Raw genomic sequence first — 26,919 nt, 5'->3', positions numbered from 1 at the left:
CGATACCACCTGTGGATGGTTTGGGAGTGTTCCGATCAATTTACAGAGTATGTATAGACGGCCCTTATGTGTATAACTATCTTGGTTGATGCTGACTGGATACAGAGGATCTAGTTCTGTGGCTCTATCAGTACGAGGTGTATGATTCTCAGCTTCAAAGACAGGACGGATCGATAGATCTATCAGCTTAGGCCTGATATGAAAGATTGCTGATTGATTGGGCGTAAATGGTCTACACTGTCGAAGCGTCTGTTTCGAACGGCTTTTGCATAGCTTGAACAGTACTTCGACGCCTGCGGTACTAACATTGATTGGCACTATTCTGAATAGAAGTTGCATCTATTCACTTATGCATGAGTGAAATATGGCGAGTTCGTACTCGATAATCACTCGTCTACCAGAACCGAACTTCGTTCACCCAAGAACCAGTCCCATTCACAGGCTATCGTCAAGAGAATACTCATACAATGACTATTTTTCAGTACCAAGAGGAACCGAGGCAGTCTATTGCAGACATTCAGGAGCTTATGGGATGACCAAAATTTTTAGGGAAATGGATTTGATGTCGAGATTGTTCAAACTGCGGGCAAAACGACAAACTGTCAACAACGGTGAGTACTACTGGAACGAAATTTGCACGTTGCTCAACTGGGTTTTATTCCCTCCAATTGACGTGACTACCGAAGTGTTGGTATGCCCTATAGACATCGATATAATACCCATAATCTTGGGCTTCAATTCCCATGATACAAGTGCCATCTGGGCAAGCCAGGGCCACAGCAAACAGTGGAAACTCGACCCTGTCTCGACTCTTACCTTACAGCCATATATACGGGAAAGCCCTGAAATGTAATCTATCGCCTCTAGACCAACAAATTACCGGGACATGCACACAAGATTTGGCGATTTCAAAACAGACAATCGTTATAGACTCGGTACGGTTGTCGCTGCTTCTGGAAACAACCGAGTGAGACGGATCCGTTATATTTGATCAGCAGATGGGAAAGACATCAAAGATCTGTCTGCTAGATCAATGATGTTTAGCGCAATTGGATCGTCCCATGGACCCTACTACTTATCGAATCATCGAAATCAACATGGTCATAGCGGACCTTCCAACAACCATTGTATCTAATGTGACAGACCCAAGTGTCCTCAAAATTATGGCGGAAAAAAGGGCCACAAAGCTCCCGGGACCACAGTTGTCACCTACGCGAGGGTAACCCTTGATGTCGGATTGTGAAAATAGAAGGAAAGTGATATATGTCGCATACAGATGACACTATGCGACCTTGTATAGGCGACAGGATCCAGGCCGTCGTTGAGGTGAAGAAGGTCCTCATAATTGATTACCCACAATGCACAGGGTTCGAACTTACGACAGCAGTGCCAATGGGCTGTGAAAAGAACAAATTATCATCCAATGCGACGTTTGGCTTGCCTCCCCAAACGCTCTGCTCATCTGTGAGTTCCTCGAGAACACCGATATCGCTTTGCGACCTCGCAAAGGGGACAAACGCCAGGCAACCGCTGAAGCAAAGAAAGGCATTGAAACTGGCGTAGAGCCAACAGTCACGAAGGAAGTTCTCAGAAATTGTCATAATGATCAAAACAGGCTGAGGAGCCGAAGCGGCTTCAAGCGAAAATGGATCCGGCAAAAGACGGTAACTATGATCTCGAAGAACTGTCTACTAACATGAAGGGATTTCCCCAGATATCTGCCAACGGAGTCTGACGAGAAGAGTTATGGTTCATATGGTTTCGCTCGCTGGGCCAGGGGAATCCCCCGTTCACTGCTCCTGGAGATTCGGGCAGTTTTGTATACGCCAATGAGTCCGGAATCTGCACCACACTCAGCGTGAATCATGGTCCTGGGGCTTAAATTATACTGACAAGCAAGTTGGGGTCACCCTCTTTGAGCCCAGTTTCGAGCGATGTTACGGTTTCGTCTGGGGCTAATAATACCGTTGAAAGGGAGAGTGATGTCTTAAAAAAAATCATATGCTCTACTAAATGAGTACATGAAATTAGTACATGAAAGCTATCAAAAGTTTCGGCCCTAATACCCTGAAACTTACTGCCAGAAGGCTAAAGCCCTGTGACAGAACGCCATCCCAGAGATTGTCTATCAAGACAAAAGCTATATCGATCCTGTTTCTTTCCTCTGAGGTAGGGTACATATACCTCCCATCAAAGTGGAGGCGAAAACTGAAATAATGGACCTTTCAATTTCCTTTTTCGTGGCATAAAGTGGGTTGCCGCCCTTAATTTGGACGTCGTCCTCAAAAAGAAACACCTGTCTCACGCTTCGAGAGAGGTTGAGAGATGACAAATGACTAATTCTGAATCCTGCTCTATAGGATGTTATTCAACACTATCTGTACCAAAAAAGAATCTTTCTGATTATTGTCTAATTGTTCGTGCAGACCACCGACTTAAAGAAGGCTGTCTCTAAAGTGGACATTTTGATGATTGATTCCGTCCCTGGTAGCGGTCTTAACCGCTTACGATACAGAAAAGGAATCGAATCGTTTGAATTACAAGCCAATATCACCCGAGATGGCTCAGGACGTCGTAACGCTATTTCGCCGAAGTGGTCTATACGCTCATAGTGATTAAGAACACTTTGTGCCAACCAGGCCACCGAAGTCTGGACCCTAATCACGAAATCAGCTATGCAAATTATTGACCAACTACAATCGACTCACGTCACTGGATCCAGTCCAACCAGTATGTAAAGGCCAACCAGGCTGTGCCATATTCAAATTTTTTTTTCATTTTCATTTTCATTTTTTTTTCATTCAAATGAAAAACTGGAAGGAGAGAAACATGAATACTTCCATGGCGGCAATTGACCCTTATACATGGACACTCAAGGGCAAGAGGGACAACTGCATCAATACCTACCGGAGAGGACAACTCAACGTGCTCCGTATACTTCAAGCATGGATCACTCAGATAAATGGCTCTTTTAGCTAGATGGAGGCTGCATATCAAGACGAACTTTACAAGTTCTGGCTTTTTCTCCTAGGGTACATTATACCCCAGAGTGGAACAGAGAGAGAAAACGGGAATCGGTTCATGAAAGGAGGCAATTGAATGCGTCTGTGACATACGGTCGTGCTTGTTGTGTGTAACAGGCCCTAGCAACCTGAATGCAACACCGAGACTTCACCTTAACAAGTCCTTGGAAGACCTCATGACAAGAGGCTCTAGGACCTTTCTAACACTCTTGCTATTACATGGGATGTGTACAACTATACACAAAGCTAGCTCTTTGGGAAAATGCGAAAGTCGCATGACGCGGTCGTTGACCGCAAATGATGAGCATCTCTTTAGGATTCGGACGGGTCGTTTTATGCCCCGAACAAGTGACCCAGAGAAAATACCGCTCCTCCAAGTCGCATTGTTGAATACGCAGTATAAACTGAACCAGGTGATGTCACTTTCCTGCCATTGAGAGTCCAGTCCGCAATAAAAAAAAATACGTGGTAGGTATCCAGCCTTTATTACCGACAAAGCTCCCGGCAAGTCAAACTGAGGATTGGTTCATCCGAATGAAAGCGATGGGTGAAGTTGGGGTACCATTGTAGCTCCTCTGGCAATGCACCGCCATTTCCTTCAGTAACGACTACCATCAACTTAACAAAATTTCGAGCTCAGCCCATTCAATTGAACGAATAAACGTCCCTCGCGAATGTCTGTTGATATTATCCTCACACCATCCACAATATGATCCGTATGTCGATTGTCTGCCAAACACACATACACCGAGTCAGTCTTGCGATCCGCTCTGTTCATTCTGGGAATGATGTGCTTGTCCGATGCCTTGAACATATCGTATTCAAAAGGAGAGTACCGGTCAGCTTCAGGCCAAAGATACAAAGGGATGACTGTACAGTATGAGTCCCAGAACAGTGAGTCTGTTGGTGGGTTACTTTATGACGCATTGAAATAGAGCAAAGTACACTACGCGAATCACGCCTTGCAACGCATAGTGCATGACAAAGAAGCCAATCTGTGACGTTCGATGAATCCGTCATAGCTGATGAGTGACTTTGCGAGAGGAGATCTTGATTCGAACGGATCTACACGACACGACCTATGTTGGTGACCGACAGATTTACAACTCCATCGGATCGGGTGGCATGTCACTGCCAGCCTCAAATCTCCCAACCTCGTTGAAAAGGATGAGCACATACCCCTGTAGGGATGCATGTTTACGCAGTCGACGAATACTCTAGGGTCAAAGAGATCACCATCGCAGAAGACAAGTCTGACCATATCCAAAAGGCCACAAGAGATCTGTTCTGGCTGGCCTAGGATGAGTCAGTGAAGTTTTACCACACTAATCTCCTCACGACTAAAACCACCAAGAGATGGCGACCACTACGAGCCAGAATAAGAGCCTTAAAAACGACGACTGGAATCTAACGAGAGTCGGAGGCGAGTTGCAAGTCTGGAGCATGCAGTGGGGGGTAAAGGGGTACTCCACAGAAACATGTGAAGACTTCATATGTAACACTCTTCAATGGATTGTCACTAGGATAGAACTTGAAGGAGTTTGGTGTGCTTACTCTTTTAATGGAGAAGATGACTTTGGACGTGTGGGTATCTATTTCAGGTGCCGTGGATGCAAATACTAGCCCTACCAATCCAGACGTCACACTTGTTGGATGAACAGTATTTCAAGTACGCATGAAATCATATCAATAAGCACAAACCAACACCCCAAAGCCCAAAACAACCCCTCAATCCGCCGTCAAAACCCTCACCCCCGCCTTCCCCTTAACCTTCATCCTCTCCCCCGCAACCCCCAGCCCAATCTCCCAACAAATCCAATGCCCATGCTTAATCAAATACGACACGAAATCCGGATACACAGACCGGTCATTGAATATAGTCCGCCAAAGTGAGCGTCGCCGACCTGTCCACTGCAGACCATCGGTTCGTAGGCTGATTTCGAAGAGTTTTCCTATATCGATTGGTTCAGTTTGGCCTTCGTCGGGCCCGACGGAGACTGGAAGGAGTAGTGGGGGGTTGCAGGTGAGGAGTGCGATGTGGTGGGCGGTGTTTTGGTCGAAGTGGGCTTTGCTTGCATTGAAGGTTCCTGGGGCGCGGAGATCGGTTTTGGCGGTTATGGTTAGTTTGAGGGAGTGTATTTGTATCTGGACACTCTGCAGGGTACCTCGGATACTCTCGCTCGTCTTGTTGGGCCCAAGCTCGGGGACGACTTTCACAGTGAAAGGTATCGGGAGGGGATTATCCAGCTGCACCGCCGTGGGCATGCAGACCTCAAGTCTATACATAAACTTGGGCACGCGGGACGAGCCAAAGAACTTCTGCGTTTTCTGCCGGAAGGACAAGCGCGCGTCTTCCCTGCCCGGCTCGAGTCGTTGGCTCTGAACGGTTAGTGACGTGCTGAGCCAGCGCTTGGTTGCGTAGTACAGCAGCGGAGGCTCGCTGGGTGTATGCCGTATTACTACTCGGCAGGTAGCCCTACAGTTGACGAACGACCCGCCGCGCGTATGCCGCAGCACGGCTTCGAGATAGTACTCGATGGACCCATGACATTCCGTGCCGCTCCCGAGATATCTAGAGCATGAGAAACTCCCCGGTAAGGTATGTCGCGCGACGCTGCCATCATCTAAGGAGAGATAGCTCTCTGCTGCAACATGGCGTTTTATAGCAGATGCTGAGGGCCTCCCCGGGATAGTCACTTCAAACGGACATGTCAGGTACTTGTCCACGTCCGCGCCCTCTGGTATATGCAACGGGCCTCGGAAAGCCTCATCCCACGTCACCGGCCACAGATTCCATGTTGTCCCGTACTCGCGCTTCGAATTACCGTGGGACTCCTCGAATTTTGTCACCGTCTGGCCTCTGAGGGATAGCTTTAGGCTGGCGTCCGGGGTCACGAGGTGTGTTTTGCGGACTATGTTGCCGATGATGGTGTCGCCGGGGGCGAAGGTCCAGTTTGGTGGGGCGGCGAGGGAGATGCTTAAATCGCCCGGGGGAGTGGTGGTTTTTAGGATGTCGAGCATGATGGTAGACTTGAGAGTGCTTGGGTTGAGGGGTTGGGTCTGTTTATAGGTTGGATGTTCGTATTGGGGCATCCAGCCTCGTGCTTAGCCTGCTGGGTATTACTGGCCCTAGGAGTGTCTTAGCTCTTGCCGATTATACGAACACTTTGACAATAATGTAAGAATTATAGTAGTCACGAGTACTACAAGGAACAAACATGAAAAGTTTGACGCTAAGTGCAGTACTAAATTGCATTGACTAGTTAGATACGATTATGCACGAGCTACGTCCTGCGCAGCTCCCTCAACAGGGGCCTGGGCCTCCTTGAACGAAGACTGTGTCTGCGGCTCAGCAGCCGACAACCCAGGCTTCTCAAAGCTCTGCATGGGATAGAACCCCCATTTCTCAAACATCACCCGGTCCTCGCCCCAGCCGTTACAGTCCGTAGTCAACATCTTTTCGCCCGTGAACACGGCGTTAGCACCGGCCATGAAGCATGCGATTTGTTGTTCCTCGGAGAGGGCGACGCGGCCAGCTGCCAGACGCACGATCGTACTGGGCATGACGACTCGCGCCGCGGCAACGGTGCGCAGAATCTTGTCGAACGGGATCATCTTGCGGTTGCCGAGGGGTGTTCCGGGGATGGGAACCAAGGCATTGACGGGGAAGGATTCCGGGTGCGAGGGGAGGGCCGACATGGTGTGCAGCAGACCGATGCGGTCGGAGTCCTCCTCGCCAAGGCCCAGGATACCGCCCGAGCAGACATTGATGCCGGCGTCGCGGACGTGGCTGATTGTCTTGAGACGCTCATCGTACGACCGCGTCGTGATCACGTTCGGGTAGTACTCCCGCGACGTGTCCAGGTTGTGGTTGTACGCGGTCAACCCCGCATCCTTGAGCTCCTTGGCCTGTTTGTCGTCGATCATGCCCAGCGTCACGCAGACTTCCATGTTCATCTCGCGGATTCCGGAAATCATGGCTTTCACGTTCTTCAGACTTGTCTTGCGACCCCGCATGTCTCGCCAGGCGGCGCCCATGCAGAACCGTGTGCTGCCGTTTGCTTTGGCGGTGCGGGCTTTGGTGAGGACGTCGTCGACGGGGGACATTTTGGTGGCTTGCAGGCCGGTGTTGTAGCGCGAGGACTGCGCGCAGTAGTTGCAGTCTTCGCTGCAGCCGCCGGTTTTGATGTTCATTAACGTGCACATTTGGATTGCGGAGGGGTCGTGGAAGCGGCGGTGGATGGCGGCCTATCACCGGTCAGTTATTATCAACGATATATATATATATATATATATATATATATATATATATATATATTAAATGCGAAAGGGAGGACATACAGCAGCATAAGTCAATTGACTCAACGGCGTTTCATAAATCTGCTGGACCTCCTCACGGGTCCAGTTGGTTCTAGGGACACTCGCTGCTGTGGCTTCCTGGAGGGCGATTGGGATCCGACTGGGCAGCGAGCCAGCACTGGGGGGACCTTGAACGGTGCCATAGGCGCGAGCCAGGCGGAGGGGGCGTAACCGTAACAGAGACATGATGATGGTATATGATAATGAAGAGGAAGATGAAGAAGAGAAGAGGTGATGAAGAAAACGGAGGACCAGTGAGTACTCCGTAGTGAGTAAAGGGCAGTGATCGGAGGGGCTCGGTGAACCAAGTCGGCGGCTGCAGGTCTATTACGGAAATCCAATACCCAACGCTTAGATATGCTTAATTGTAATTCCACTAGTTATGTATAAACTACGCTAAACTCCTCCGCAGCAAATCCTCCAGTGCCCGTAGAGACGCCGGTTTCGTGGTCAGACTGGCCATTAGGTATAGCACATTGCCCAATACCCGAGAGTGGACATCGGCTGCGGAGAGCTTTTGCTGGAGGCCTTTAGCCGCGGTAGAGGTGTATCCTATCATTGATTAACACTTAGCACTCAGTAATATCGTGAAAGAGGGGAAGGGGAAGGAAAATACCTCCACCGGCCGCATCGCGGAGGGAAATACTTAGCACCGTTCCCAAGGCAAAGATCCCCTCGACCGAATCAACGCGCGACAAATCCGTGACCAAATCCGGTGACCACAGGCTCCAAACAATCTGGCCTTGGCCCTGATCGACAGCGCTCGCTTCCTGCCAATCTCTCCGGTAAGCCTCCCAGAATCCCCCACGTTCCATGGTAGCCATGGTCCGCAGCGTGTCCACGGCAACTTGGCATCCCACGGCGTGTGCGGTGTAACTGTGGCCGTGAAGGAGGGCGTCACTTTTTTCAGGGCTGGAAAAGACGTCGAAGATTTCCTTGCTGGCGAGGGTGGTGCATAATGGCACTAATCCGCCGGTGAGGAGTTTGGCGTTGACCGTGATGTCAGGGTGGACACCGAGGAATGACGCAGCGGCTCGACGGCCCAGTCTGTGCAGGCCGGTGAAGACCTCGTCAAAGATGACCGGGAGGCCAGACCAGCCGTCACTTTGCTGGGCCGTAGGGTGGAAGAGCTCTGGCTGAGAGCGGACGACATCGACCAGGCATCGTTGGAACAGGGGGTCGCTGTTTCGTTAGTTATCCGTAAAATAGAGCTGTAGGGACGACGTACCAGAATAGCATTCCACCGGCTCCTAAGAGCACCGGCTCGAGAATCAATGCCCCGAATTTCACTCCCTTTTGCACCTGTTCCTGGATACTCTGGTGGATGAACTCGCGGTACCGCCGAGCAGCCTCCGATCGCACTCGCGCATCGAGGTCAAAAACAGCCTGTAACGACGAGAACTCCAGATCAGACCCCAGAACATCCCCCAAACCACCCATCTGCACCCTCCAAACCCCGTTCACCATCGTCACCAGCGGAAAGTCAAACCAGTACCCCCGACCGCGATACCACTCGACCTTCTGGTTGTACGTCGACGGCTCCGAACAGTCCATCACTCCCATCGTATCTCCATGGTAGCTACCCTTCAACCCCAGGATCTGAATCGAATCCTGTTGCGCATCCCAGCCATATCGCACAGATGCCGTCCGTAGTCCCATCTTAACAGCCACCTCCATCCCCGTGCTGCCATTGTCGGTATAAAACACCTTCTGCAGACGCGGGTTGTCCAACGTCTGCAGGAGTCGCTCGGCTAGCTGCAATGCAGGCTCGTGCACGTTTCCTGCGAACATGACATGGCCGTAGCGACCGGCGGCATACGCTGCAGATAGCGACAGATCAGGATTCCCGTGTCCCAGACCCTGTGTCCACCATGAAGCTGAGCCGTCAAAGGTCGGATTGAGCTGCTCATTCTGGGCGTCGGATTTGGAATACACCTGGAAGTTGTCGCCGTAGGCTGAATCGATTACTCCGATGTCCTTGGCGGTCATTCCCTGGTGCTGTGTGAACGGGTACCAGACCAGCTCGTGCGCCCGGTCTGCCATGCCGTCCAACCGTTCCAATCGCTTCTTGTGTTTCTCCCCCATCTCCTCCAGCAAACTGGTGATATCATCCCCCCGCGCGACACCCTCGTAGTACCTGTCCATATTCTCCTCATCCCGGGCGGCGCTCTCCTCCCTACCCGGCGGCCCTGGCAACGGTCGCAGGGGTATATTCTTGCGCTCGAAGTAATCACGTAGGTACCGGTGGTTCTGGTAGTAATCGTCGCGGAAGAGCAGTACCGACTGCACGTCGTAACCACGCAGCACGAGCGACTCGTAGGCGGAGATGGACGAGGAAATACCCCCCAGTCGACTGTCGGCAATCAGCACGATGGGGAGGCGTAGCGGACGGTAGAGATCGGCTTGGGAATTGCCATTGGGGCCGGGAGAATGGACGCCTCCGGCTGTTTCGACGAGGGAGAGGTTGATTCCGGTGCGGTGCCAGTCGGAGAGGGTGCTGGAGATGCGGCGGAGGAGGGTGTCGTCGTTTATCTACAGTATTAGTACCTCTATCTTGCCAATTGCATAGAATTGAACTCACATCCTCACTCACAGCCAAATGAGGACTCACAGGCTCGTCAAACTGGTACAAACAGCGGGTGATGGTGCCCGCTCCGAACCGCCGCAAATGGCCATCGTCGGCCTCGCTCAGATCACCCGTTGACACCGGCTTGAGGAAAGCAGCTCGTTGATTCTGGCGCTGAATAGACCGGCATAGAATCGTCGACACAATTGTCTTGCCCACGTCTGTATTGGCGCCGTAGACCTGGAGAGCACGCAAAGAGCGCCAGAGAGTCATGGTGTATGTACCGAGGTTGAGGGGTCAATTCACCGGAAGAAAGATAGAGATGGTGGACCGTTAGGCTATTTATCTTTTAGTTCTTATCAATCAATCAATTCTAAATCCTTCAATATGACATGCTAGTATAATGGCTCTCCATGATGCCTTTCGCAGCGCTCTCCAAAAGCGCCAGTCCAAATCGTCTCGTCGCCAATTGACTCTCCGTGCTCCCAATGCCATCGATTTCTCCTCGAATGACTTTCTCTCGCTGTCGACTTCTCCTCTCTTCCGCGAGAGATTCCTCTCTCTTCTGAACCAAGCTCCGCCAAATTACCCATTCGCCAGCGGCGGCTCACGCCTCCTCGACGGCAATTCCTCCTTCACAGAGGGACTCGAACACTTCATCGCGAACTTCCACAACGCACCAACCGGCCTCCTCTTCAATTCCGGCTTCGACGCAAACGTAGGCGTTCTCTCGTCCATCCCTCAGCCCGGCGACGGCATCCTGTACGATGAACATATTCACGCCAGCGCGCACGAGGGAATGCGGTTATCCCGCGTGGGATGGCGGGAATCCTTCTCGCATAGCTGTCCGGTGAGTCTGAGGCAGAAATTGGAGGAGCGGGTACGGCGGGATCCCGGGATCGCGAGTGGGGAGAGGAATGTGTTTGTTGCGTTTGAGAGTGTTTATAGTATGGATGGGGATGTTGCGCCGATAAGGGAGATTGTGCGTGTTGTTGATGAGTTGTTGCCAGCTGGGAATGCATATTTTCTTGTTGACGAGGCGCATGCTACGGGGGTTTTGGGGCCGAGGGGGGCGGGTGTTGTGCAGGAGTTGGGGCTTGAGGAGAGGATGTTGGTGAGGGTGCATACGTTTGGGAAAGCGTTGGCTAGTCATGGAGGTATGTCACATTTCTTGGATGGTGATTGATGGTGCTGATGACTTGAAGCGATTGTGTTGTGCTCGCCGGATACTCGCGATTACCTGATCAACTATGCTCGCAGTCTGATCTATACCACGGCCCTGGGATATCCATATCTCGCTTCTATCCGTGCAGCCTACGAGCTACTGTCAGAGGGACATGTCGAACCAGTACGTCCATCCCTCTAACCCAAAATAACAGTAACTAACAGCGCAGCACCGCCAAACCCTCCAACACCTCATTCACCACATCCGCCAACTTCTCCTCAACCTAAACCCCGGACACTTCCAACTCGACCACTCGCCTTCATCGCCCATTCTCTCCCTCCGCACTCTGTATCCCCGACAACTAGCGGATGTTTGTCAGAAAGCGGGGTTTGTTGTGAGGGCAATCATGGCTCCGACGGTGCCGAAGGGACAGGAGAGGGTTAGGGTGTGTGTGCATGCTGGGAATACGGAGGAGGAGATTGAGGGGTTGGTGGGAGTTATTAAGAGATGGATGGGTGGGAAGTTATGAGCAACAATGTATCTGCTAGGTTTTACCTATTGGCATTCTTGAAGTCTTTAATAGGCACAAATGACGATGACACCATGGTCAATCCATTTGTCTAGAATGATATACTTTGCTGAAGACTATTCCAGGGTAATATTACACTGAGCTACTAAACCAGGTTGTAAGGCTGTGTCAGACAAAGCTCCGACACGCCACGCTCACCTCCCCAAAGGCTCTGGGATGCGGCTCTTTCTCCTTCCATGTTCTTATATTAAGATCACTTTTCTAGAATCGAGAAATTCTTTTGCTACTGTGCATCTACTGCATACTAGAATACAATGACTAGGGTACAATGACAAGCCTCTTCCAAATTGACCATGACTTGACCGCTACCCTTCATGACCTCAGCGACGAGGAGCTGAGCTCTTTCGTAGAGCTACACGGGGACGGGGTATATGAGTCTCAAAATCAAGTATTTATTTTTGCATGCCTGCAGCTGTACGAAAGAGCCGGTTCGTCAGAATGAGTCGAAAGAGCTTACACACAGGCCGAGGGATGAAGAGCGGGAGCAGTTGATGAAGCCGAAGGTATACGGGCAACTCGAATCAAGGCCTTGATACACCGCAAGACAAAAGCCAAGCAGCATAGAGTGACGGACCAAGACGCGGACCGGGATGCGAGTGATTTGTTCAACGGGACCAGGTACAAACAAACGAACGCATTGCACGACCTCAACAAGACAATTGCATATGTTGAGCATGTCACCAAAGTTATGCCCAAAGGTCATCCCCAAACACCGGAGCTCCTGGTCGGCTACGCAAAATGGCTTGTTGAAAGATACAATAAAACCCGGAAAAACGACGTGAGATATTTGAGCGAGGCGATACACCTTATAGAGGAAGTGCTCAGCACCGCAGTGCCGACGCACCACGACCGAGCGCCACTTTTGGGTCACTTGAGTGACTGGCTCGGCATGCGATACGACAGAGCAGGAGATCAAGCGGATCTAGGCCAGGCAATAGAGGCCTCTCGACTTGCTATAGGTGGCTTGCATGACGGTTGCGGCCTTCTCCCTTGGCTATTGATTGGCCTCGGGAACAGGTTATCCATAAGGTTCCAGGCTACGTCAAACGATGCAGACATCGTTGAGGCTATTGGGCGCTTCGAGAATTGGCTTGCGTATATGCCACCGGATGATGCCAATAGACACGTTGTGTTGAACAATCTGGGTCCATGTCGTGGGGTGAAATATGAACGAAGTAACGAGATTGGGGACCTGGATCGTGCTATATATTACAGTGAGCTGGCAGTTGAAAGTCTGGCTTCTGATCGATCCAACGAGGCTCCTCTACTTGCAAACCTGGGGAATTTGCTCCTGCAACGATACGAGAGAACCATTAGTTTGGCGGACCTTGACCGAGCGGTCGAATCGACCAACCTTGCTCAGCAGAAAATGGGCCCAAAGGATTTGAACAAGCCGCAGGTGGTTGTGGATATGGCAAAAACTTTGGGCGAGCGCTTTAATCGAGATGACGATATAGAGGATCTTAACCGTGCAGCCAGACTAGCGGAAATTGTCGTGGGCAGTACACCCACGGACCATCCAGAACACCCTAGCTGGCTCATTCAAAGTGCCTGTTGGCTTACACTACGATTTGAACGTACAGGGGCACTGGCTGACCTTTGGCCACGCGGGCCACTGAAAAGGCCCTGCAGCTGGCACCTCTAACGGATCCCAAACGGCCAGCCTGGATGTGTAGCTTTGCAATCTGTCATGCGGCTGTCTTCCATCGAACGAAACAGCGGAGTGCGCTTGATTGTGCTATCAAAATCGCATACGAGTCGCTACACGGCATGTCTCCGAGTGATTATATGCTCCCGCGGGTCTTGGACAATTTGGCAACCTGGAGAGGAATGGCCTAGAATATGGTGAATAACTACCTATTGGTGATTTACTCATCTGCCTATTCACGCAGCAGGTCGTCACGGACAGGACAGCTGGGAGACCGTCATAGACCGTGCCATGTCCCCATACACATTATCTGTAAGAGCGCTTATTCGCAGCCGTCAATCAAGCTCCGACGGAACAACCGACGTTCCCAGCCAATCCGCATTTGATAGGGCTCTGGTAATCTCTATGCCTGAAACCCCAAATCAGACCCCTCTTCCCTTCGCTGCTGAGGAAGCTGCGGTGGTAAAGTCACTGTGCGACCTAATGAATCTCACTATGCGCAGCATTTCTTTCACACTTAGATTAAAGCGAATCCCCATTCTACGAGCCGGATTCTGGAGGTATACCATGCATGGCGAGAGTACGACGGCACGGTTTACATTGTTATGGAATGTATACACATCGATGAGAAGACAACCGTGACAGACGAACAGAGAGCTCAAGCCATCACGGAGATATTCAGAATCCCGCCGCCTCCTGGTGTTTTCGGGAGTTTTAATAATGACTGTGTCTAGTATCTATTCTTCGAGGAAGATGAAGGGCCTATCGGGTATTACTGCGTTGAGCAGGTAGAGCACGATCCTCGGCCTCCAATGACTGATGAATCGGATCGCAAAGAATACGACGGCCCTGTCAAGGACCACGCTACCATCCAGGCAACTTTTGCCAGACCGTTACGATTCGTAACCCCCGATGTTCCAGAGAATACAAATGGAGTGCAAATCAAAGTGAAGGTCAATACAAGGGCTCCGGCGCCAGCTGGTGAAGTTGAATCGGTGCTGTCGGTGAAGACGACACTGCCGCCCCAAAGCAAATAGACAAGGGCGGGTTCGAGCGTGTCCTGACACCCGGTGCGAATTATCCCATGGTAAATGGGGTTGAAGTGTTTATACTGCTGATGAACGGCTGGGATGGCCTCTCGACGGACCCATCATCCATTACAAGGCTGTTTCAAGATCTTCACAACTCATCCATTTTAATTATAGCAGTTCCAATGCTGAAATTTCCCAGGTGAGAATATCTCTCCGCTGCTTTTTCAGCGATCCGCGATGGTTACTTTGCAGAGGCCGATGCATGGGTCATATTGTTGTACGCTTAAAAAGAGGCTCAATGCCGGCGAATCATTGACATCCTCTAATATCTGGGGAAAATTGACATATTAATGGTATTATCATTTGCTGTCAGTCTAAGGAGCCTTGGCGGAATCTCACGCTTCTGGCAAGCGTGGGTATATCAATGTCGTTTTGCTTATCCGAGAGTGAAACCAGTCCAATATGTTCGCCTATAGTGGACAGGGTTCATTTCTCGAGTTGGGCTAACGGTTTGACACCACGGACTCATCGACCGTCAACTTCAAACAGCTTATAAAGCCAAAATGCTTCTTATGCAATTGGGACGGGATACCGCGGTTGCCGCGACTATGTGCTATATCTCCTGGGCCGCAAGACGTTGATCCATGTTATTAATGTTTTTGTGCTTTCTTTGCAACAGCTCGACGCAGCACCGGTGTATTATACGCGCTGAGTTGCAAACATCAATCAAAATATCAGCCGGAAGACCGGGTCCAAACAAGTAGCGGTTCAAGTGGATATCTTAAAAGAGGAGACCTCCGAGATGACGGAAAAACTCACAAACCAATTCCTTACAACTCACCTTCAAGAAGCCTCGCATACTAACTCTTATGGAAGTACTTGTACATACAGAGTACATAGGACTGAAAATGACATCATACCACGTGAATCACCCAAATAGGAAACCAACTGACAATCCCAAAAAGGATAAACCAAAATATGATTATTTTTATACAGAGATCCCGCGGGAGGCGCACCACAGCCTAGTATTCCGTAGGCGATACGACCTGCAGCTCTAGCGCATAAGCCCCATTGCTTTTTCTGGCAATAGCGCTGTTCGCGCGCGAAAATCAGCCAATGCGAGTGAAGGGTTCATAATCAGACACTACAGAGGGATCGGGATGGACTTATGGAGGTGGATTATGGAGTGCAGGGTGGAGAAGGGGGTGGTATATTAATTGCTGCGAGTACGTACATTGTGTAGGAAGTACGAAGTGCGAGTGCTGGGATTGTTTGCAGTCATACGATTACTTGTATGTTGATCGAGGCTATACAAGTACAGCTCCGACCCAATAGCAACCCAAACTACACCACGTCAGTCGCTGGGGTTTGAGTATATAACGGGTGCCTGACTGCTTGTGCTTGCATACTCCACGTATTCGATAACATGGCGCTCCTCGATCTCCCTCCGGACCTGCTTCTCTCGATCGCCGACTTTCTTCCCGAATCCGCCTTGAACGCTCTCCTCCAGACAAACTCCTCGCTATACTTCCTCAACAATATACTCTACCGACACAATGTCCGCTATTCGCATAGCAGCGCTCTGCTTTGGGCATCATTATACGGCCACGAGCCCGTCGTCCGCAGATTACTCGACCACAACGCCGACGTGAACACCACGACCATCCATCGCGGCCCTCGCCGAGGGTTCAGAAGGACGAAAAACGCCATGAGGATAATGGCAGATGCACTGGAACGAGCGGAAAAGAGATCAAACTGCGTGACTTCGTTAGCATCGCCGCTTGTTCATGCTGCGGCGGGTGGATATGTCGATATCATGGAAATGTTAATCCAGCACGGCGCGGATATCCACGCCACGACCCTCATCAACACAAATACAACATTAAGAAAACCAAAGCGATTAGCACCCTGCCATTGCCTGAGCACCCCGATAATGACAGCCGCGAACCACGGCCACGTCCCCGCGATCAAACTCCTCCTACACCACGGCGTGGATATCAACGTCCCACAAGCTACATGTAACAGCCCACTAAGCCTGGCCGCTATACACGGCCATATCCCTGCAGTACGCACCCTCCTGCACCACGGCGCAGACGTAAACACCATCCGCCGGGGTACAACACCCCTCGTCAAAGCAATCCAAGCAAACCAGCTCGAAGCAACCCGCGTCCTCATCACAGAAGGAAACGCAGATCTCACAATCACAAGTCACCACCCACAACTATTCACACCGATATCCTGGGCTGTGAGCCAGAATAATCCCGCCATCATCTCCTTCCTCCTCAACCACGCTCCCGCAGAAATCGAACGACGAGACTCCATCGGCCGTACGCCTCTCGCTCTTGCTGTATGGGAAGAGCGCATCGAGGCAATCGAATGTCTCCTGTCTCACGGCGCAGACATCAACGCTACAAACCGCGTCGGCCAGACGCCATTATGGTGGGCGGTGCTTTCGGATAGTATCCCCGCGACGCAGACGTTATTAACGCATGGTGCAGATACGGGTGCTCTAGCACCATTAGATGACGAAGATGAAGTTATGCCAGTCCTTTTGGCCGCAATGAAGAGGTTTCATTATGGATTGGTCGAGGTGTTGTTGGAGCATGGCGTGAACCCGAACTGTCAGTCTGTTTCGCTCTCGGGACAAGCGGGGAAGGGAATGACGCCGCTTGCTTTGGCTGTGGAGTATCGGGAGGTTTCTCTTGTGAGGAAGCTCTTGCAACATGGTGCGGACCCGAATACGCGGAGTGGACGAGGCGATGCCACACTCTTGTATCATGCCATCGCCGCAGGCCATGTATGCATCGCGACGATGCTACTCGACCACGGCGCGGACCCGAACGCCCTCGTCAAACTATCTGGAAAGCGAAAGGGAAAGATCTCGCCACTGTGCTGGGCGCTCAAGTGTCGCCAGTTTGCTATTGCGCGGTGTTTGGTTGACCATGGTGCGGATTTGAATGAGCGGGGGTTATTGGTGAAGGCTGTCGCCAGGGAAGACGTGGGATTGACCATGGCCATGCTGCGCAATGGTGCGAGACAAAGTATTAACGAGGCGTTGAACCTTGCGAGGGTTAAGAAGGAAGGCATTCTCGAGCAATTGCTCACTCTATGATTGACGAGTAACGATATGATGATATGATACATGTACATACAACCATAACCACAAACCTAATGAGATACCCATCCACACACAAACACAAGGTTACGTTAAGTAACATGCTCCTTCTCTTCCTCCTTCGGAATCCTTACCCAAACCACCGTAATCAAAGCAGCAGTCAACTGCGTCGCCAGCGCAAACCACCAAATCGCCCGTAACCCCTTCAACCCGATCTCCCCCGTCGGACCCATATCCACCCTCGCCCCGATTGCATCAGCCACACTGGTTAATATCGCAGAGGAAAGATTCTGATTGGTAACCAGGAGACTCCCCGCGCTGCCTTGGTAGGAGCGCCTTACGTTGCTCGTGATGAAGATCGAGGCTGCTGCGAAGGCGAGGTCGGGGCCGAAGGTTACTAGTGCTACGCCTGGGAAGGAGAGGGCCCAGTAGATTGTGTTGGGGGTTTGCGGGAGGAAGAACGCCGGACCCATGGTGAATGCGATCATGGAGGTTGCGTAGATGTAGTGGCCCGGGAGGATGTGCAAGGTGCGGCTGACGAGCCAGGTTGCGAGCACGCCGACGACAGCGTTGGGGATGTGGTACAGGGCCACTGCGATGGGTGTAGCGTGTTGAATGCGCAGCCAGAATTGGATGGCGTAGAATTGCCACGCGCCAAAGTACGACCCAAATCCCAGGAAGTATGCGATCATGAGCGGGGTGAAACCTTTTGTTTTCCAGAGGGTTGTTGGGATTAGGGGACGGGCGACGCGGGATTCATAGAAGAAGAAGCCGACGAGTGCGAAGATGCCGACGACTACCATGGCGTAGGTGTATGGGGACCAGGAGGTCACGGAGCCCTGTGTTAGGCCGAAGAGGAGGCACACGCATCCCACGACCGCGAGGAGTGCGCCGACCCAATCGAATTGGCGTAGCGTGGGCGCTTCTTTGTCTGCGGAGTCGGCGACTGGTCGCAGATCAGGGATTGTAAAGTATGCAGCAATGCAGCATAATCCTGTGAGAATGGCATTGGTCCCGAAGATCCACGGCAGATGCGCCTTCAATGCACCCCCCTGCAGCGCTCCCAGCGAGAACCCGAACGGCGCTGTCGCCGACATGGCCGAGAATACCCTATTCTTGCGAATCCCAGGCTTATACACACGGCCCAGGATGCTCATACTTCCCGAGACAAGCACGCCAATGGCAAGCCCCTGCATTGCACGCATCACAAAAAACAACACATACCGCGACGGATGCAGCGAGAACGCACCCACAATGTTCCACACCATCAGCCACGCAAACGCACCCACCATCAGCAGTTTCGGCGGTGTAAGGTCCGTCAGGGATCCTGAGACCACGACCGACAAGCCATTAGCGACGTTGAACGCGCCGACCAGCCATGGGAGTTCGGTGTTTTTGATTCCCAGCGCAGCCCGGAATTGTTGCTGCACCACAAGTATATCGCCTAACAGGAACGAGAAGAACATGAGTCCGGCTGAGCAGACCATGATTAGGATTATCTCGGAGGTGAAACTGCGTAGTTCTGGGGGGACGCCCGATCCGCTTGGTGGCGATGGTGTGCCGGCTTCATTTGCGCCTGCGCCCGTGGATGTAACTGTATCGATGGTGTCTGTGATCGCAGCGTGCGATGGCTTTCGTCGGCGATGCTCGAGCTCGTAGGATTCATTCTCAGGGTTTTGCATGCGAGAGACGCTCTGCGCCAGCGTACCCGCGTCCACGGTGTGGTTCCTAGCACTCTGGCCCAGCAATGGATCGGGGGTTTGCGCGCCGGTAGCTGGTGTCGCGGGGGTGGTCGACAGCGACGGCGACGTGCGACCAGAGGGTAGTTCAATCTGCGGTCCTAGCGACATTTTCTATTAGTGCTGTGCTGTACCGAGTAGTGGACCAGGAGATATTTTCCCTCTAGCCTGGGGAGTGTGAATCATGATGAAAGGGCCACTAAATAGTGGCCACAGCACCAGGGCTTGCCCTGTGCTCTCTAGTTTTCTCAACTCATATCAACTGTGAAATGATCATCGCGCTCCCTGCTATGATCTGCAATGATCCCCTGCTGGTGCCGCGACTATCAGTTATACAGACCGGACGACGCGTCGTCGCATGAGGGATCGGTATGCGCTTCCGCTTAGGGTAATAGGGTATAGGGCATAATTCGAGGGCTGGTTATCAGGGCTTCATGTGACTATCTAATATTTGTTAAACTCTTCTACTACACTTCTTGGTTTTTGATATTCGCCCAGTTTCTTCCACAACATGTTCAATCCGAATCCCTCGGGGCCTCCTATGCGTAAACCCCTTTCATTGCCTGTCCACAGCGGATGAGCTGCCATCGCAATCACGCTGACCTTGAGGCCGTATCGCAACTCCGGAGACCCAATTGCTTCGCCATCCGTTCCTAGGATGGAAATAAGATCTGGAACAGTGCAGATGATGTCTAGTTCTCCCTCCGAATTTGTTAGATCCGCGTATCCAGCATACAGAAATTCATTCTGGAAAGGAACGACCAGATTGCGGGTTTCTTCGGTGATATTGGACTGATTGAGATCTTCCTTTTCGTCGTTGCGAAGAGGTGCTATTGTACACTGACCGACGGTGTAGCCTCGACTCATATCGCGTTGCACGTGGATTACCTTGCCGGTGTAGAGGACTTTCCCGGGGGTTGTGTCGAACTGCCGCTATCAGCGATGACCCATTTTATCGGGGTGATGTACTTACAATAGCTTGGATGATATTCTTCTTCGACTTGCGTGCTTGATGGATTGCACGGCCGATATACCACGCCTGCGATACCGTGTTTGGAATTGCGTATTGCTTGATCACGTCGCCGGTTAGCGGAGTGGCAGAGATGGCCACTTTGTTTCCCAAATCGACACATTGTGATCTGAGCATTGTCTCGATTCGGCGGTGCGATTCCGCTTGCTGAACAGCTTAGCATGACTCTACTACATCGGAGGAGTGCTTACCATGACTACGGCTGCATTTCCCTTGCCGTCTGCGACTGCACAAGGAACGATTGAATGGCCATATACATATGGCGTGCCTGACGGTCAGTATATGTCCGACTCATTGCGCAGTCAAATATGCAGACCTACCATGCTCAATAGTCGGATAAGCACGACCCATCAAATCCCCATCCACCACAGGAATATCATAATAAGCGCTCGACGGAAACGCAGCCAACCCATTTCCGCCACCTATTTCATCTGCTACGATCGCTTCAAAATGTTTATGACCAGATATCTTGACCGAGAAGTCAATAGCCGTCATTAACTCATCGCCCGCTGGAATCCGTTCGCCGGAGACGCTTGGTGCTCCGTACCATGAGCCAAATACGCAGACGTCAGAGTCTGCAAGGCTTTCTGGTGCGATAACTCGCATTGTTCCTTTGTATTGTGGATTGCGGAAATACTCGAGACTGTGGAGGTACTGGAGGCGAGATGGACCGCCTCCTCCTGTGCCTAAGACACCTGTTCCGGTAGCGATGAATTCGAGGTCGACGGGTGAGAGATACCAGACTTTATTCCGGACGTCGGGTCGGTAGGCTTGGATGTTCATGTATGCTGCGTGCTTGACGGTAGATACTGTATCCGGTTTTTCTCGGTGCTCGTCAACTTCTTCCAGTTCGTCATCAAAACCATTCACAACTGGCCCAGCGGTAACGGCGCTGTCAGGATTTGGCGGCGCCAGCTTCCCAACAGCCTTGATAACCAGTCGCGTAGCTTTGTTAGTGACATACTGCAAAGGAATCTGGTCAACCTCGACAATCTTGACATCCTCCCGGTCTGCACCTCTGGCCACTGCTACTTCCATAGCTTTGTTCTTGGCCTGCTCAAGCACAGCCTTCTGATCGCGATCCGCCAGGATCTCGATGATATCAATCTCACCAGCAACCTTGGCAATAGCGGCGCCCACTGCATTGGCTGAGTCGTGATGTGGAGGTGTTATGCACTCTGATACTCCGTCTAACGGGTCCATTTGGACTACTGAACCGCCTCCGACTAGGAGTAGGGTGACTGGTAGTTCTGAGACTTTCATGTCGTCCACGGCACGTTCGAGTATTTTCTTGATCTGTGCTCGCGCGGTGGTGACTAGTGAAGACGGTAGATGCTGGACTCCAGCCGAGTCACCGATCTCTGCTTTACCCGATGCGACAACGATATCAGTAGCTGTTAGTGTCTCACCTCCGAACACCATCGCCTGGCTGGTGAGGCCATGTCCGACGGACTCCGGTCCCACACTGACATTGCCGGCTGTCTCATCTAGTACCACACGGCTGCCTCCACCAAGTCCAATGGACAGCACCTCCGGCATGGAAAATGCCGTTCGCACACCCCCGACTTCGACAAAGTTCGGTGCCTGGCGCGGGAAGCCAGAGGGAAGCAATGCACATACATCGCTTGTTGTGCCTCCCACGTCGACTACGAGGACCTGCGTATCGGAGCGTAGATGGCTCGCAATGCCTTTATCCAGACCGGCTAGATATGCCGCGCCAGTCATGCTATTCGTAGGACCGCTAGCGAAGGTCTTGATTGGCAACTCTGCAGCCGTCGCGGCGTCAGTCAAAGTACCATCGTTCTGAGTGAGATACAGCGGACACTCCAACCGAAGCTGCGCCATAGCGCGACAGAAAGCACTAACAGTCCGTCTCGCCAGTGTAAGAATCGAGGTGTTTAGAATAGTCGCATTCTCTCGTTCCAAGAGCCCAATGCCCCCGATTGCATGAGAACACACAACCGATAGTGTTGGGTCCAGTTCGAGCATCAATTTCTTGCAGGCTTCCTCGTGAAGACCGCGGTGGTCCATCGGGGAGAAGACCCCGACTACGGCTACTCGTTTGATGCCGGCTTCTTGGATGCTTTTGACTGTAGACTTGATTTGGTCAGGGTTTAGGGATGAGATTTCGCGGCCATCAATTTCGAGACCTCGCTTGTTAGTTGAATTCATGAATAGGTGGATTTGACATACCCCCGTCGAGATAAAATACAGGTCCTCCGATGATGCTCTTGAGACTGGGCGGGAAATCCGTCCACGGAGGCACCTACCACCATCAGACCACACCTTTATGATCATCCAAATACAAACATACCTGCCTAGTAAACACCCCACACAACCTAACAACAGCAACCCGACTCAACCTTCCCTTATCAGCCTGCACAACCGCATTCACAAAATGCGTCGTCCCAACCGCCACACTCAACACATCTCCGCGATCAATGCCTGTCTCCGTCAACACATTCTCGATAATCGTGTAAACACCCGTCGTCACATCAGGTGTCGTTGGCGTTTTACTCGATGCGCAGACACCGCGGGATGGTGTGTCGACGGCTGTGATGTCGATGATGGCGGCGTCGGTGTTGGTGCCGCCGACGTCGACGCCGATGCGGTAGGTTTTCATTTTGGGATTTTGGGTTTTTTGGGGCAGATTGTTTTGGTATATAGGAGTTGGAATTGAGTGAGGATGTAGGAATGAAGAATGGAGGTTGATATCTATGTGCGGAGAAGGTGGTAGCGCTAAATGTATCGTGTATTATCGACTCCTCATCTGGCGTGATATGCGTGGTGGGCGTCATCTGTGAGATATGCATCCTGCATTTTATTGGATATACTTCTTTTGGCAGGTGGTATGCAGACATATCACAAGATAAGGCAGCGTAGTTGGCATGGATGCTGATAGCCGGCTTTGATATATGGCCCATATGGCCGGATGACGGGTTGAATCAAACAACATCGGATTACTATGATGTTAAATACGATACTCAAACGCCTCGAAATTGACGACAAAGACGGTCCCATCCCAAACCGATGGATGAATAACGATATCAAGCCGGTCGAAGCCGGCCGTCGGACATGGGGGTTCTGGACGTTCCATAACTTTTGTACATGCCCCCCTCCGCCAGATTATGACGAGCATGCAAGTCTAACGATGAACAGGGATTCTAATCAATTCAAACATCTCCACGTATATGACGGGCAGTTCGTTGATTGCGAATGGCTTGACTTGGTGGCAGGCCGTCGTTGCTATTGTGGTGGGCAATTTGTTGGTTATGATTTTTGTGGTTTTGAACTCGTTGCCGGGAGTTTACTATCATCGTGAGTTTGTTTCCTATCTGGAAGAAAGGAAAAGGGGCTAATATAGTACAGTTGGATTCCCAGTTGTCAATCGGTACGTTTGGGGATTGTATGGAAGTCAGTTCGTTCTATGGAATCGGATACTTTTGTCACTTGGTATGTCCCCGGCCCAGAATATCTATTCAAAGCTAACTTTATAGTCTGGTGTAAGTTAATACCAGAGAATTCGAAACAAAACTAACAAACCAGACGCCTTCCAAGCCTGGATCGGCGGCGAATGCATCTACGTCTGCCTTCAAGCAATCTGGCCCTCCCTCGAAACCCGAATCCCAAACCATATGCCCTCGTCCACTGGAATGACGACTGCCAATTTCGTCGCCTATATTGTGTTCATGGTGATTTCGCTGCCGGTGATATACGTCAAGCCGCACAAGCTGCAGTATTTCTTCTATGTCTCCGCAGCTACCATTCTCATCTTTGAGATTGTCGTGCTTATCTGGTCACTCGCAACAATGGGCGAGCGGGGCTTTGGCGATACAATGTCCGACAAGAATAATGGTTACTCCGGGTGGAACATTGCCTTCGGGATCGTGAGTACAATCGGAGGTGTCGCAGCTGGTATTCTCAATCAGAATGACTACGCGCGGTTTGCGAAACGGCCTCGCGATGCTATCCTCGGTCAGCTGATTAGTTGTCCGATGTATGCTATCGCGTGCAGTGTTATTGGGATATTGGTGACAGCGGCTACGCAGGAGCGGTACGGTGAGGCTTTGTGGAATCTACCTGATCTGTTGAGTGCGGTTATCACGCAAGGAGGATCTCGTTCACGCGCGTCGGCGTTTTTTGGGGGTGCTGCGCTGGCTATTTCCCAGATTGGGGTTAATGTTCCTGGAAATGCGTTGTCGGGGGGTATGTCTCGTTTTACCGTCTGGCAAGTGGGTGCTGACGATGAGTAGGGTTCGACCTCGCCGCTACATTTCCGAAGTATATCAACCTCCGCCGCGGTGCATATATAACGGCATTGCTATCTGTCGTCTGCAACCCGTGGAAGCTCGTAAACACGGCGACGACTTTTCTCTCCGTACTAAACAGCTACTCCGTATTCCTGGGCCCGATGATCGGAATCATGATCACATCGTATCTCGTGGTCCACCGGAGAAGAATCAAAGTAGAGGATCTATATCCGTCTCAGAATCCGAGGAAAAGTATCTATTGGTATAGTTATGGTGTGAATTGGCGGGCTGGTATTGCGGTAAGACCCTTCTATCTGTCCAGGCTATACTGTAAGGCTGAAATATCTGCAGTGGATATGCGGCACTACCCCTTCTCTGCCAGGCTTCGTGGCAAGCGTCAATACAAGTGTTACGGTGCCTATTGGCTTCACGCATCTGTTTTATATATGCTTCTTGACGGGGTTTGTGATCAGCGCGGCAATGTATTGTATCTTGCATTATGTGTTTCCGGTGCCGGAGGTACGGAGATTTGTTGAGTCGGCGGGACCGGTCGAGGTGCTGGTTAGGGAGTATCGGGAGGAATGGGATGGTGGTTCTGGGGAGGTCGAGGGTGTCGTTAGAATTGGTGGTGAGAAGACTAGCTTATAAATGTGCATGCATCATGATTCCTCTATTATTTGCAAGCCAATCAAGCTGGTCGACAGTGACATGCTCTGAAGCAACGAATCATGCCTTCATCATGAACTTCGGCCCATACTATGCGCATAGTTGTCGCAATTAGTTCAAGGCACAGTCGGAAACCGGGCAAAAGATAGCATACAAATGTAGCCCTGAGCGGTGATGCGGCCAGATGTTCAGGAAAAGATTGAGACCAAATTCTTGGCAAAAGCTGATGGAATGTAAGATATAAGAAGATCATTATCTCCTATTGCTTGATAAAGCAAGAGCTAAGAGGTTATAGGTTCTGATAGGTTGCATACCAGGTTGACGCTCTGAAAGATTGCCTTGATAATCCTGCCCTTGAGGAAGCACTCGCCACCCTACCGGAAACATTGAATGATACTTACGCTCGGATCTTAACCAACATCCCCCGCAGATGCAAGCAAAATGCTTTCAAAATCCTGCAATTCTTGGTTTGCTCTGAGCGGCCTCTGCAAATTGAAGAAGCTGTTGATGAAATAGCAGTAGAGCCTGAATGTGATCCTCCATTTAATCCAGGGAACAGAATGCCAGATCCAAGGGAGATCTCACGCTACTGCTCCAGCATGGTGGTGATTGAGACCCGAAGAGTTGGCATGACGGATCAAGACATGGTGACAGAGCTTCGGCTGGCGCATTTCTCAGTGAAGGAATATCTGACGTCAGATTGGATTGGGAAAGATACTGCACGATATTTTGAGGACAGTATTGCCAAAGCATCAATTACAAAGTTTGCCTGGCATACTTGTCGCATCTCAATGAACAGCGTCCGATCAGTGAAATCAGAGTAGAATTTTCGCTGGCGCAGTACTCTGCGCGGTATTGGGTGGATTATGCGAGGTCTGATGAGGCTAAGAAGGATATGCAGGAGTTTATTCTTAACTTCTTTCTGCAAAGGCAAGCGTATGAAGTCTGGGGTTAACTTTTCAACCCGCATTCGCCTGGGACCAAAGAGCCAAATCAACATGAAAACATGCCAGCCCCATTGTACTATGCGTCCTTCGCAGGTCTCCAATGTACGGTAGGGTTGCTGTTAGGGCATGGTGCAGATGTTAATGCGCAGGGTGGGCGTCTTTGCAGCGCTCTCCAGGCTGCCTCATTCCATGGCTACAAGGAGATTGTGCAGCTGCTATTAGAGCATAAGTGCTGGGAGTACAGGGTTTGAACATGACATCTTATAATTAGTGTTACGATGTAGGAGGCTAGGAGGGTGTAGGATGTGTTTGAATGCTTCGGTCTGTTTGAGGTAGAGCCCCTTTGCACAAACTAGTGTAGTGGCGTGCCCCGGGATCCTACCAGAAGTACGTTATGTTGTCTCCGGTCAGGTCCAGTACTTCCCTTCATTTTGCAGATAGTTTAGGGGAATCAATCAACTACGCACTACAGTATGATCCGGTAGCCAGCATCCAGTCGGTATCCAGCCAGAACCGTACCAGTGTGTGTTCTTTCCTTCTTTCTTTCTTTCTTCCGTTCTACCCTATTTCCGTCCTCCTTCCCTATATCGACCCGCCGGTATCGACCCGGCATCTCCGTCAGGGCTTGCCCGTGTTCACTAGATAGCTTGGAGTTGGCTGGCTTTGCCTTTCGCCCTCTTTCCTTTCCTCCTCGTGCTAGTATTCTGTGCTCGGTACGATGTCTTAGACACTATTTGGAGTAAATAGAAAAAGAATTCCGATTGAGGAAGCTATCGATTATAAGGTATATT

General features: G+C 51.1%; 13 protein-coding genes across 13 annotated transcripts; 6 read left to right on the top strand and 7 right to left on the bottom strand.

Annotated features, from left to right (window-relative positions):
* Nucleotides 1–1,040: 1,040 nt before the first annotated feature.
* On the bottom strand, nt 1,041–3,048 carry ASPGLDRAFT_83992 (uncharacterized protein; the record flags this gene model as incomplete). Its single annotated transcript, XM_022550242.1, has 8 exons — nt 2,709–3,048; nt 2,626–2,657; nt 2,185–2,354; nt 2,079–2,125; nt 1,894–1,986; nt 1,697–1,842; nt 1,380–1,530; nt 1,041–1,112 (listed from the first exon to the last, which is right to left on the bottom strand). The coding sequence occupies exons 1-8, from the start codon at nt 2,757–2,759 to the stop codon at nt 1,041–1,043; spliced, it is 762 nt and encodes a 253-aa protein (XP_022398522.1). The 5' UTR covers nt 2,760–3,048.
* A 1,435-nt stretch (nt 3,049–4,483) lies between these two features.
* On the bottom strand, nt 4,484–6,183 carry ASPGLDRAFT_49790 (uncharacterized protein). The gene has a single exon (XM_022547178.1). It carries the CDS (start codon nt 6,114–6,116, stop codon nt 4,752–4,754), a length of 1,365 nt encoding a protein of 454 aa, XP_022398521.1. The 5' UTR covers nt 6,117–6,183; the 3' UTR covers nt 4,484–4,751.
* Nucleotides 6,184–6,296: 113 nt separating this feature from the next.
* Nucleotides 6,297–7,568, bottom strand: ASPGLDRAFT_131603 (biotin synthase; the record flags this gene model as incomplete). Its single annotated transcript, XM_022541057.1, has 2 exons — nt 6,297–7,271; nt 7,365–7,568. The coding sequence occupies 2 exons, from the start codon at nt 7,566–7,568 to the stop codon at nt 6,297–6,299; spliced, it is 1,179 nt and encodes a 392-aa protein (XP_022398520.1).
* A 205-nt stretch (nt 7,569–7,773) lies between these two features.
* On the bottom strand, nt 7,774–10,221 carry bioDA (adenosylmethionine-8-amino-7-oxononanoate aminotransferase; the record flags this gene model as incomplete). The annotated part of the gene is made up of 4 exons (XM_022541070.1): nt 7,774–7,934; nt 7,999–8,564; nt 8,611–9,914; nt 9,964–10,221. 4 exons carry the CDS (start codon nt 10,219–10,221, stop codon nt 7,774–7,776), a joined length of 2,289 nt encoding a protein of 762 aa, XP_022398519.1.
* A 119-nt stretch (nt 10,222–10,340) lies between these two features.
* On the top strand, nt 10,341–11,756 carry ASPGLDRAFT_49786 (aminotransferase class I/II-fold pyridoxal phosphate-dependent enzyme). The gene is made up of 3 exons (XM_022547177.1): nt 10,341–11,105; nt 11,154–11,296; nt 11,343–11,756. Exons 1-3 carry the CDS (start codon nt 10,352–10,354, stop codon nt 11,640–11,642), a joined length of 1,197 nt encoding a protein of 398 aa, XP_022398518.1. The 5' UTR covers nt 10,341–10,351; the 3' UTR covers nt 11,643–11,756.
* A 166-nt stretch (nt 11,757–11,922) lies between these two features.
* Nucleotides 11,923–12,267, top strand: ASPGLDRAFT_593997 (uncharacterized protein). The gene has a single exon (XM_022548379.1). It carries the CDS (start codon nt 11,971–11,973, stop codon nt 12,142–12,144), a length of 174 nt encoding a protein of 57 aa, XP_022398517.1. The 5' UTR covers nt 11,923–11,970; the 3' UTR covers nt 12,145–12,267.
* A 488-nt stretch (nt 12,268–12,755) lies between these two features.
* Nucleotides 12,756–13,789, top strand: ASPGLDRAFT_593978 (uncharacterized protein). Its single transcript, XM_022548377.1, has 2 exons — nt 12,756–13,547; nt 13,617–13,789. Exon 1 carries the CDS (start codon nt 12,802–12,804, stop codon nt 13,345–13,347), a length of 546 nt encoding a protein of 181 aa, XP_022398516.1. The 5' UTR covers nt 12,756–12,801; the 3' UTR covers nt 13,348–13,547; nt 13,617–13,789.
* ASPGLDRAFT_593988 (uncharacterized protein) lies at nt 13,207–14,077 on the top strand. The gene is made up of 3 exons (XM_022548378.1): nt 13,207–13,255; nt 13,326–13,547; nt 13,617–14,077. The coding sequence occupies exons 2-3, from the start codon at nt 13,393–13,395 to the stop codon at nt 13,990–13,992; spliced, it is 531 nt and encodes a 176-aa protein (XP_022398515.1). The 5' UTR covers nt 13,207–13,255; nt 13,326–13,392; the 3' UTR covers nt 13,993–14,077.
* A 2,228-nt stretch (nt 14,078–16,305) lies between these two features.
* Nucleotides 16,306–16,509, top strand: ASPGLDRAFT_92974 (ankyrin repeat domain-containing protein; the record flags this gene model as incomplete). Its single annotated transcript, XM_022550532.1, has 1 exon — nt 16,306–16,509. A coding segment is annotated over one exon (204 nt), but the record flags the coding sequence as incomplete, so codon positions are not given.
* Nucleotides 16,510–17,588: 1,079 nt separating this feature from the next.
* On the bottom strand, nt 17,589–19,280 carry ASPGLDRAFT_89051 (uncharacterized protein; the record flags this gene model as incomplete). The annotated part of the gene is made up of 1 exon (XM_022550454.1): nt 17,589–19,280. A coding segment is annotated over one exon (1,692 nt), but the record flags the coding sequence as incomplete, so codon positions are not given.
* Nucleotides 19,281–19,650: 370 nt separating this feature from the next.
* On the bottom strand, nt 19,651–22,205 carry ASPGLDRAFT_49780 (uncharacterized protein). The gene is made up of 4 exons (XM_022547176.1): nt 20,586–22,205; nt 20,457–20,533; nt 20,209–20,412; nt 19,651–20,162 (listed from the first exon to the last, which is right to left on the bottom strand). The coding sequence occupies exons 1-4, from the start codon at nt 22,108–22,110 to the stop codon at nt 19,680–19,682; spliced, it is 2,289 nt and encodes a 762-aa protein (XP_022398512.1). The 5' UTR covers nt 22,111–22,205; the 3' UTR covers nt 19,651–19,679.
* Nucleotides 22,206–22,256: 51 nt separating this feature from the next.
* On the bottom strand, nt 22,257–23,007 carry ASPGLDRAFT_593813 (uncharacterized protein). Its single transcript, XM_022548374.1, has 2 exons — nt 22,580–23,007; nt 22,257–22,531 (listed from the first exon to the last, which is right to left on the bottom strand). The coding sequence occupies exons 1-2, from the start codon at nt 22,886–22,888 to the stop codon at nt 22,424–22,426; spliced, it is 417 nt and encodes a 138-aa protein (XP_022398511.1). The 5' UTR covers nt 22,889–23,007; the 3' UTR covers nt 22,257–22,423.
* Nucleotides 23,008–23,233: 226 nt separating this feature from the next.
* On the top strand, nt 23,234–25,184 carry ASPGLDRAFT_175980 (nucleobase cation symporter-1 family protein; the record flags this gene model as incomplete). The annotated part of the gene is made up of 7 exons (XM_022542863.1): nt 23,234–23,369; nt 23,425–23,583; nt 23,635–23,718; nt 23,763–23,768; nt 23,812–24,471; nt 24,519–24,814; nt 24,867–25,184. The coding sequence occupies 7 exons, from the start codon at nt 23,234–23,236 to the stop codon at nt 25,161–25,163; spliced, it is 1,638 nt and encodes a 545-aa protein (XP_022398510.1). The 3' UTR covers nt 25,164–25,184.
* Between the last annotated feature and the right edge of the window lie 1,735 nt (nt 25,185–26,919).

The sequence above is a fragment of the Aspergillus glaucus genome, assembly GCF_001890805.1.
Source record: "Aspergillus glaucus CBS 516.65 unplaced genomic scaffold ASPGLscaffold_17, whole genome shotgun sequence".
Lineage (NCBI taxonomy): Eukaryota > Fungi > Ascomycota > Eurotiomycetes > Eurotiales > Aspergillaceae > Aspergillus > Aspergillus glaucus.
This window is presented reverse-complemented; position numbering and strand designations above follow the sequence as displayed.